This window comes from Hyaena hyaena, unplaced genomic scaffold (genome assembly GCF_003009895.1).
Source record: "Hyaena hyaena isolate Hyena2069 unplaced genomic scaffold, ASM300989v1 scaffold_102, whole genome shotgun sequence".
Taxonomy (NCBI): domain Eukaryota; kingdom Metazoa; phylum Chordata; class Mammalia; order Carnivora; family Hyaenidae; genus Hyaena; species Hyaena hyaena.
Window position 1 is genome coordinate 838,716 of NW_024080734.1, and position 10,352 is coordinate 849,067.

The 10,352-nt window shown below is 50.0% G+C and overlaps 1 protein-coding gene across 1 annotated transcript; it reads right to left on the reverse strand.

The window, feature by feature from the left end:
- Window positions 1–569: 569 nt before the first annotated feature.
- On the reverse strand, window positions 570–10,041 carry KCNMB1 (potassium calcium-activated channel subfamily M regulatory beta subunit 1). Its single transcript, XM_039235722.1, has 4 exons — window positions 9,968–10,041; window positions 7,963–8,120; window positions 6,316–6,487; window positions 570–1,459 (listed from the first exon to the last, which is right to left on the reverse strand). Exons 2-4 carry the CDS (start codon window positions 8,094–8,096, stop codon window positions 1,190–1,192), a joined length of 576 nt encoding a protein of 191 aa, XP_039091653.1. The 5' UTR covers window positions 8,097–8,120; window positions 9,968–10,041; the 3' UTR covers window positions 570–1,189.
- Between the last annotated feature and the right edge of the window lie 311 nt (window positions 10,042–10,352).

The following is a 10,352-nucleotide window of genomic DNA, read 5'->3' on the forward strand; positions in this document are numbered from 1 at the left end:
CTTTTCAAGTGTGAGACAAGCTTCCCTTGCAGGGCCAGTGCGTTATACTTACCTGCATTGTAAATTATACATCCCCATCTATGTGGTTACCTTCCTTCCATAGAGGGCTCTTAAAACTGTATGTTCTCAAAGACCTACCTCTGACTGGAGCCCAACTCCTCCCCAGTCCATTTCCACCTGCTTAGTGACGTGAGGCTCACTATTCCAAATCTTTTTAAAATAATATCTACCGTTGCTTTTCTCATTAAAAACAAACCTAATGAAACCACACCGTCCTACTGCTGAAAGTTTAGAAAAGTACCAAATATGAAAAGAAGGATGAGGAAGAAAATTAAAATTTAACCACCATCCCAATTCCACTGTTAATATTTTGATATATTTTAGCATATTTCCTTATAGCCTCTTGATATTTATATATATGTATATTTTATTGAGGTATAATTGACATGTAACATTACATAAGTTTCAGGTGTAGAACATAATAATTCGATTATTTGTATATATTGCAAAATGATCACTGCAATAAATCTAGTTAGCATCTGTCACCATATAGAGTTACAAATTTGTTTTCTTATGATGAGAACTTTTAAGATTTACTCTCTTAGCAACTTTCCAATATGTAATACAGAATTTTTAACTATGGTCACCATGCTATACATTACATCCCGTGACTTAAGTAGTTTACAACTAGAAATTTGTGCCTATGTGTGTTAATATTGGAATAAAAATGCATATAGCATTTAGTGGCCTAAAAGCAATATTCTAAATGTTCTGCATACGTGGGAGCTGCCATTGTTTTTATTATGGAATTCAAAGAGGGAACAGAGGTTTGTCAGGGATGGCAAAGGTTGGCTTTTGAGCCAACTGAGAGAACATAGGCACAGAGATAAGCATCATTGCTGTCTGTGGTCAGGGTCAGCGGTGCAGTAGAAAATGGGTTTAAGTCAGCTGGGTGGGGACAGGTAATGAGAAGCTGTTACCAGCTGGCCTGGAGCTCTCTGAAGCACCCAGGAAGCTGTTATATATTCCTGATGGGGAATGACTTAACAAAGGAATCTCCCAAGGCCCACCCACAGCAGAACTGGGATGGATAGGAGCAGAACAGTGAGAAGACAGGGGAAGGAGACACGGATACATAAGTAGAGAGAGGCCTGGGGGCCAACCCAGTCCCCTGTGACCTGGCTGTGGTCTACCTCTGAGCCGCCAGGATGGAAAGGGACTGGTTGATCTTCACCATGGCAATAATGAGGAGGCCACCGGTAAGCAGGAAGGTGGGCCAGAAGAGAGAGAAGAGGAGGGTCTGGGGCCCGTAGAGGCGCCTGTACAGGACAGTGGTCTCATTCTCCCGAGTCGTTGAGAAGCAGTAGAAAATCCGGTGCTTGTGGAAGTTGGTTCTGACCTTCTCCACGTCGGCCCGGGCTACCTGGTAGTTTTCCAGGCTGCCTGGGATGTAGGAGCACTGTGAAGGGAAGCAAGAGCAGCCATGAAATTGGAAGTCCCTGTTTCTCTGGGCGAGTTGAGGGGCTGGCACGAAGTAAGGGAAAGTGTTGGCTTTGGAGTTGGGCCCCCAGGTGGGTGTTGGGACTGGATGAAGCTTGGGAGGCTGTGCTCTATTTGGTTCTAGAGGACACCTTCACGGTGTCATTTGTGAGGACAGTGGCCCAGGAGCTGCTCAGGGTACATGCCGCACATTTGGAGGCGGGGGCCCAACCAGAGTCCTGGCTCTGCTTCCGTTGACTGTAGAACCTTAGGCAAATTGCTCACCTTTCTCGGTCTTGATATCTCATCTCTTAAATGGGTTAATAGCAGTATCTCCTTCCAAGGATGTTATTAAAGAAGGGCTTTGAACTTAACTGACCAATAAGTGACACAGACCGAGTGGGCTCTGCATTTGGATCCAGGGCAGAGGTCGTGCACTCGATTGCCCACGGGGCTCATACTGTAATGTCCACATGTGAAGTGAAGGGGCAAGGGCGAGGAAGAGATGACATGTGCCAGCTGACACTTGTCCTGGTGCCAGGGGCAGCTGTCTGGGGAATGGTGGGGCCTGGTGAAATGAAGAGAGCCAGAAGCATCCAGACTGGCAGTGACATCACTCCATCTGGACGATGGATGCCTTGGGATCCCGAAGACCTATGAAAGCCGGGCCTCCAACATTTCAAGAAAAGGCAGAACACCAAATGTTAATGTGAACTCCCACAATTTTAAAACACTGGCGAAAATCTGAATCAAAAACCCTCCGGGGTCTAGCCCTATGTGAGCCAAGCAGAAGATAATCGCAAGCTAGTATCTGACACTGGGATTCAAAGGAAAGAGACAGTACATTTGAAGGAGTCTGTGCAGGGAGAGCACGACACACACTTGATTCTGACACTGGTGGTTGTTATTAGGAGCCTCTGGCCTGGTCAGTGAGGTCCAGCTAGAAAGCTCTGCAGAGGACACACAAAGTGAAGACCCTGGATTTATCCACATTCTGTGCCAGGAGGCCTGAACAGTATGCACGTGAGGCTCTGGGAGATGTTCTGCAAGGTGGTCCCCCGCCACAGAATCTGCAGCAGACCACCTGGCCAGAGCATAGCTCCCTACTGACTCTGAATTGTTGAGGGCGGGGCTCAGAAGACAAATGATTCCTTCACACACAAAGGTTTGAGACCACTGACCTAGTATAATCATGTCCAAGGTCAAAATGTGTAATGTTGAGCCAGCTTCTCCCCAGGCCTTGGTCACTTCTTGGATGTGAAATGAGACCCATCCCCAAAGCTGCCAGACCTGAGAGCAGTCATCCACAGTAAAGAGAATGGTGCATCTTGGTTCTGACAGCTTGGGAAGTTGGGGGGCTGCTGCTGGAATAGGTTCCCAGCTGGCCAGGGAGCAACTGAGGCTAAAGAAAGCTGCCTCCAAGGAAGGAATTGACAGTCAAAGTTGTTGGGCACTGCAGAGTCCCAGTAGCAGGTGAACTCAGAATTCTGAGTTCTGACTATGACTTTGGGTAACCTACTCTTTTGAGTAAAGGTGTGGCTGTGGAGGCAAATAGACCTGGATTCAGCCATCCGTTCCAAGTCGTGTGACCTTGGTGAGTGCCACAACTTATCCAAGTCTTGTAAAATGGGTTTGTGAGGACATTAGAGGAGGTGATACATGGAAAACACCTAGCACAGAACCCAGCACATAGCAGGCGCTCAGTAAATGGAAGAGGCTATCAAAAATAATGGGACTTAACTATGAAATTACAACAACAGCTCTTTCCATTCTTAAAGAGGGACTCACGGATAAGCTCTGAGGTGGGGGCTCGTGCCCACCCTGGGCCACTCTGGGTCCTTTGCCAGCATGTGGTCATGCGGGATCCTTTGGTGGGGCTTTTTGACAAGACACTGGACAAGAGTTCACTCTGCAAGACTGACCTCAGAGGCCTGGGGCTAACTGCACCCTCTGTCCCCTGCCCTAGACCCAGCTACCCCCAAGTTATATGAAGGATCTGAAAAGGTCCAACCTTTCCCCCAAGTCCTGTGACATTGCTGTTCTCAGCACAGATCATGCAAAGGGGCTTAGAACCTCCCACGCTAAGGCTGGTGGGAGAACCAGGAGCTGACCAGTAGCCCCTTTCCTCAGAGTGAGCTGGGGGGAGCCAGCCTTGACTGGCCTTTCACACGTGAATCCAGAGCACACCCAGCTGGCTCCGAGTACGGGCTCCCTGTACCCCAGAGCCTACTGAAAGTAGACGGGGTAGCTGGTGCAAAGACCCAGCTGCTTGGCAAAACCGCATAGGGGACTTTCACTGTCCCACCAGAGCAGCAGCCTGCCTTTAGCATTTCTCCTGGTGATGCCTGGGTGCTAGGAGAGAGAAGACAGAAGAGCCGGTGGCTACCAGCCTGCACTGTCCCTACAGGTCCAGGCAGAGGCGTGTCTCGCGTGCTGCGGACAGCTCATTCTAGGGGCAGATCTGGTCCCTTGCTCCTCTGAACTGGTAACCTCAGGGTCAGGGTCAGGCAGACAGCCTGCAGGACGGCCTGCTCCCAATTCCTATCACACCAGTGATCACTCCTGCTTGTCTTTGGAAATTTGCTTCCTGCTCCTTGGGGTAAGTTAGCAGCCACTGAATGCCAAAGAAGAGCAGGGGTCCTAGTAGGAGCTGATTCGGGGGCCCAGGGAGCTCTACCCCCATCTGGTGAGGCTGGCGACCTTGCGCTGTCCAGACCCACTTCTCTGTGACCCCCCAACACTGTCAGTAATCCCACTGCGCACCGTCAGCGCCCTGCCCTTCCCATCCCTTCAGTTGCCAAACTCTGACTGTCAGCAGGCATCCCTATTGCAGGCCCAACCTCCATCCTGGCCGCTTGTCATAGCCCAGCCTCTCTGCCTGATCACTGAACTTCACACTCCTCTGGAGCACTCTGGTCCTGCCCCCAGGACCACAGACCTTTTAAAGACTCCGGTTTGCTTGCAGAAGTAATTCTAAACCTTAGAAACACCTAGAGAGCCCTAAAATTCTGTACCAGTTGGTCTGGTGTAGGAGCCCAGCTTCGTTAAGTCCCCACGCGGTTCCAATGCTGGCCAGATTGAGCAGTGCCAGCTTGCCTGATCACATTTTAATTCCATAATTGCGTAGTGCTTGGCAGAGATGACAGACACACAGCTTGTACTGTGCCAGGACATCATTAGCATTTCCCTCCTTTATGGTCTACTTGAATTTAAATTCCTGGTAACCAGTAGAGCCATTTCCTGGGAAATGCTAGGGGAGATGGTGGATCGGTTCGGAGGCACTTATGACCCCCACCCCCTGCTAAAATCAGCACCATGGAGCATTATCTGGAGTGAACTTGTTCCAGATAAAGCTCTGGCCTTCTGATACAAATGCAAAGGAACTTGGTCTGTCCTGAGCCCAGGTTGATGAGAGACCTGTCCTGATCGGACTGCCTTGGCATTTGCTCTATTTGCTATTCAGGCAGATCGACCTCTACTTCTCTGAATCAGTGTGTTTTTTGGTAAAATGGTGATTGTAGACAAACTTAGCCCTTCCCCAATTCCCTTCCTTATGCTGGACTCCTAAAGCCTTAAAAGAAAATCTCTATTGACTATAAGAGTCTAACTCTGTCTGTTGTAGGATAGGTTCTTCCACCCACTTCCCTAATGGGGCTGTGTTGTGTCCTGCACTGGAATTCAGCCCTTACTTCTCCTTTCCTATTGTGTTGTGTTTGCTGTTTCACTTGGATATCCTTAAAGACTATCTTTTTAGCAAAAAAAAAAAAAAATCAGTAAAGTGTTTTCAATTATCTGTTTTTTTTTAAACATGGGAACTAACTATTATCCATAACTTGTAGCATTTTCATTAAAGCTTTGCTTCTCTCAAAAAAAAAACAAACAAAAACCTTTCACAAACAAAAACCTTTCTGATTCCATAGGTGGGTCATGTGAAGCCCACCTCTGTAGCATCTTCCTGTCCCCCTGAGTTCTGCGTTAGTTTCTGCAGCACGCCTTCTAGTACCTTCTCTTCTATGCCCTCCCCTTGCCGTGCATGTTGCCCTCCATGTTTCTGTGTATCTAATACCTGTTGTTTTTAAAGACAAACCCACTTTCCTGACACCCTCACCTTGCTGTTGGCTAGAAACAGTTACTCCTGCCCTTGACCCCATAATATTCTCTGTTCCTCTCTACGGCACTGATCCCTCCCCACTAGATATTATCTCCCATATGAGCTCTCTCTTCCTGCATCCAAAGCTCCTGACGCAGGAAGTGCCCAGTAACTATTGGATGAATGAGTGAATGAGTGAGTGGATAAGGCCAACTTGTATTTTCTATAGGAAAGACTAGGATGGTAGGTAGGGGGTACAAGGAGGTAGTGATGGGAAGATCTCCCAAGCACTGGTTTCCAGAGATTGCTCCACCCCTGGGCCTCTGGTTCCTGGGGGGACGGAGGGGGATACCTTGGCTCAGCTCTGGCTTTGGTCTCTCATTTGACTCACCTTATAGAAGTGCCTGCTATCCACCTGACATTGAACTCTGCACACTACACAGCCTCTGTCTTCATAACAACACTCCAGCAAAGGTGGCAGCTGAGCTTAGAGGGGCTCAGTGCCTGCCCCAGGTCATACAGCAGCTAATGGCAGAGCAAGGATTCCAACCCAGATCTGTCTGACTCCAAACCAGAAGAGCTAAGCCTGGCTAGACCTCACACCAGCTGTGGACCCTCATCATGTAGGCTCAGCTTTCTCAGCCTTCACTCTCTAGAATGGGGATGCAGATCCAGTTAGGAAGAGGCCCACACACTTGCCAGGGGCAGGGGAATATGTTCCCCCCCCACCCCACCACAGTCAGTACCTGCTGGTTCTGGTCGCGAGTGTCCTCCGTGTGGTACAGCATGGCCCACCGGCCCACAGCTGACACATTGACCCACAGGCATGGGTACTGTGGCACCTTTTTGCCCTCCAGCTCCTCCTGGTCCCTGATGTTGGTTTCAATCAGGTGGCACGTGGATTCCTGGGTCCACACACTGGGGAGACCATGCACACACACATATATATCTCAGAACCTGGGAGGCACAGAGCACCAGGCTTAACCCCTTCACAGAGACTAGGGCTGGGACCTTCATCTTGCTATAGAGGAGTGTGACCCCACTCACAAGAACCATAGAATCAGAATATCAATGCTTTTTAGCCTCTTACGTATCATCTACATAAATGATTCTCACCCAGGCTGCAAACCCCAAACCCCGGGGAGCTTTTGAAAAGATTCTCATGTCCAAGCCATGGCCAAGAACAAGTGACTCAGAATATCTAAGGTGGGCAGACCCAGGCCCTGGTATGTTTTTAACATCCCCCTGCCTTGATTCTGATGAGTAGCCAGACCTGAGATGCCTTAGCCACACCATTCCCGCCACGCAGGAGGTGGAAGAAGAGTTCAGAAAAGTCAAGGGACTTTTCTGAGGCCAAGGGACTTTTCTGAGGCCACACAGAGGCCACACAGGCAGGTCTAAGTAGCTTCAGAATCTGTGCCTTTTCCCCTAAGAAGAGCAGATGTAGAAGGGACTGGATTTGTTCCAGGGTAGGGAGGTTGGTGGGGAGGGCGCTTAACCTGGAGATAACATGTCAGAGGCACACAGTAGTCCCGTACAGCGCTTCTCTCGGGTAAGATTCCAACCTGGAATCACTCCAGGCTTATAAAAAGTCAGGAAGAAGCAAGACCAAGGGAGGCTAACAGCCTCATCAACACATCAGCGAATCAATTGTGACTCATCTCCCGTTTATCAGGCAGGACACACATTGCCAGATGGAGGGGCTGTTAGCAGCTGGAGCATGCCCAGAGGCGAGGCTCTGAGACGTGTCCTCAAAAAGCAAGTGGAGAGGACTGAGTGTTTGTTCCAAATAGAGAAGGGATCCGGAACCTCACACCTTTTCCTTTAAAAGTGCGAGTGGTTGACATGTCAGGGAACAAGGGCATGGAACATTCTCTGAGATTCCAGAGCAGAGCTCCAGGGGAGTGGGCTTTGGCCCAGTGCTACATTTCCTACTCTGAAAAGCCCCAAGATGAAATGTTATGTACAATGAAGTACTGAACTCCCTGTCACTTGAGATACTCAACAGGAGAATAGACGCACATCTGACTGGGAGGTTTCAGAAGAGGAGTCAAACTGTGCAAATGAGCTATGAAAATCTAGAACTCTCATTTCTCCTGGAATCAAACTCATGCTGGAGCATTTGCTCTGATCCTTCACTGTTTCATGTGAGAAGGACCTCCTATGTCTTCCGCCCCCAGGTCCCAGAACCACAGAGGAGTAGGGTCCAGTCAGGCTGCCCCTCCCCGCACTTAGGGGGTTAACCCTAAATTGACCCTAATATTGGGGATTGTCCAGACCTGCTTGCCTGATGTGAAGTCAAGGGGAGGGGTAGAAAGAAGGCCGGGGTTCCTGGAAGACCAGACCCTTAGGAGAATGGCTGGAGGAGGGGGGCAGCCAGGAGAGTTCAGTACCTCTTCTGGTAGAGGGGCAGCATGGTCGTGCCCAGGATATAGTAGGCAATGACAGCGCACACCACCATGGCCACACCCAGGCAAAGGGCTCGAGTCTCTCCCCGCTTCTGGGCCATCACCAGCTTCTTCCCCATGTCCACCGCAGGCAGTGATCATTTCTGGAGCCACAGAGGCAAACAGACATGAGATGAGCTCAGGCAACAGGTAGTCCCCACAAAGGGGGACAAGTAAGAAGGGAGGGTACTCAAAGATCAACATCACCTCTAGTTTTACGTGGAGCTTTGCAACTTCAGAGGGCTTTCTTGTCCCCATATAAGCCTCCCATCAGCTCCGAGAGGCAAGTATCATCCCCTTTCTACAGTTGAAGGATCTGGGGCCCAGAGAGGTAGACTGACTAGTCCAAGGGCACACAGTGTGCGATAGGCTCAGTAATGGTCTATCAGAAGAGGAGGTCCGTATTCTCAGCCCTGGAATCCTCAACTGGTACTTTACAGGGTAAAGAATTTATGGATGCTGAGATGGGGAGATGATTCTGGACTATCCACGTAGACCCTAAATGTAATCGCAAGGGTCATTTGACAAGAGGAGAAGGTAATATGACCAGGGAGGACAGACTGGAGTGATGAGGCCACATGCCAGGAAGTGTGAACAGCCACCAGAAGCCAGAGGGGACAGGGAACAATGGCTTGTCCCCTCAGCCTCTGGATAGTGTGCAGCCCTACTGACACCTCAATGCCTTTGGACTTGGAAGAGGGGAGAGGAGGAGAGAGGATTGGCGAGGAGAGGAGTAGGGACGGGAGGAGAGGAGAGAGGATGGGAGGGAAGAGGAGGGGAGGGGAGGGGACAGGAGGGGAGAGGAGAAGCCCCCCTGTCACAGAGAAGTTTCGAACCTGCTGTCTGTTCAGATCCCACTTGTCTGTAATGCTCTGGTGAGATTGTTACCTACACAGATTAAATAGGTTTGCAGAGTTGTGATAAATGCTCCTAAAACCACTCAGGAGAAGAGAATGGGGTGAGGACATGGGCATGGATATGGTTATCAGGGTGGATAGGATTTAACAAACACAGTGAGGGGCTTCAGACAGGAGGAAGGGTAGGAACTGCTGACATCCCCTGCAGCCTGGACAGGAAGAAATGGATTGCTGTTACAAGAGGAGGGATTTCAGTTAGACTCCGAGAAGAACTTCTCACTTTTGAGAGTTGCTAAATATCTCTATACTTTTTGGATGTATCTCCCATTGAGAAAAGTCACTCAAAGTCTCGGGTGAATTTAGGAAAGATGGAGAATGAAAAAGAAGGTAGGATTTTGGAGGGTCCGCTAGACCTGGTATTTTGGTTATTCTTTTCCTTAAGGACAGAGCGTAGAGTATAGTGTTTAAGGGTTTGGTGGAGTGTGGGGCAGGGAGGACTCTGAGGTCAGCAGATCTGGGATAGAATCCTGACTTTGCCACTTAGCAACCATGTCTATAAAATGAGAATAGTAGTACCTGCTCCAGGGAGCTCTGACAAAGATCAAGTCACACACCAAATATCACTTATTGATCACAGTGTCTGGCCAGCGCCAGCACTCACTAAGCGTTAGCTATGAGTGTAAAAAAGGGAGCCCTGAAGGTTTGGAGCAGAAGCCTCCAGTGCTCTTGTGGAGCCAATTTTTGTCCCACTCCTCCCCTGGGATCAAACGCCGGGACTGGCCCTGCTCTCCTGCTTTCCAAGTGGCTGCCCTCGGCTGCTCTGGGACCTGGGACCGGAGGGCCAGGACACTGAGCTATTATAGTGATCCAGCCATGGAGCACTCCCCCCGTAGGCCACCAGACCATGGGCCCCAACACCAGCAGTTCTAGTCTCTCGGCTGACACCTCTGTCAGCCCCTCTGGAGCCCAGAATCCTGATGGACCTCCCTTAAGGAAGGAAGTTCCTGTAGCCAGCGTCTCTCCCCCGCGATCTCCCCACTAACCCTGGGTCGTTGGAGAAACCACTCCCCAAGGGCTCTGGATGCACTACTCACAGTCTCCCGTGCCCTGGAGTCTTCAGCAGGCAGACACTTCTCGCCTGGCCCCCTGCCCCCACCCCAAAAGAGGCTGCCTGAGCTGCAGCGAGAAGCTTGGGCTCCCAGCCCATCTCTGGGAAAGCGTGCTTTGGTCCCCATCTGGGACAAGCCTCCATGCCCAAACATGGTCAAGTCTGAGCACAAAGCCCCGGGACACAAACTCGAGAGAGTAGGTACCAACCCCGGAGACAACAAAGGCAGCCGTTACCAGGCCCCCACACATGCAATTTTGAGGGTCTGTAGAAAAGAGATTTTAAACGACAAAAGACAGCGAAACTGAGAAGCCAAGAAAGACTATCCAGGTACATTTAGAGACATTTCTTCGTCACTCAGTCTCTCTGAT

Coding starts and splice junctions, on each gene's coding strand:
- KCNMB1 (XM_039235722.1), bottom strand. CDS start 8,096: ATGGGGAAGAAGCTGGTGATGGCCCAGAAGCGGGGAGAGACTCGAGCC. Junction 6,488..7,962: donor CTGCCCCTCTACCAGAAGAG/GTACTGAACTCT, acceptor TGGTCTCCCCAG/TGTGTGGACCCAGGAATCCA. Junction 1,460..6,315: donor CTCGCGACCAGAACCAGCAG/GTACTGACTGTG, acceptor TTCCCTTCACAG/TGCTCCTACATCCCAGGCAG.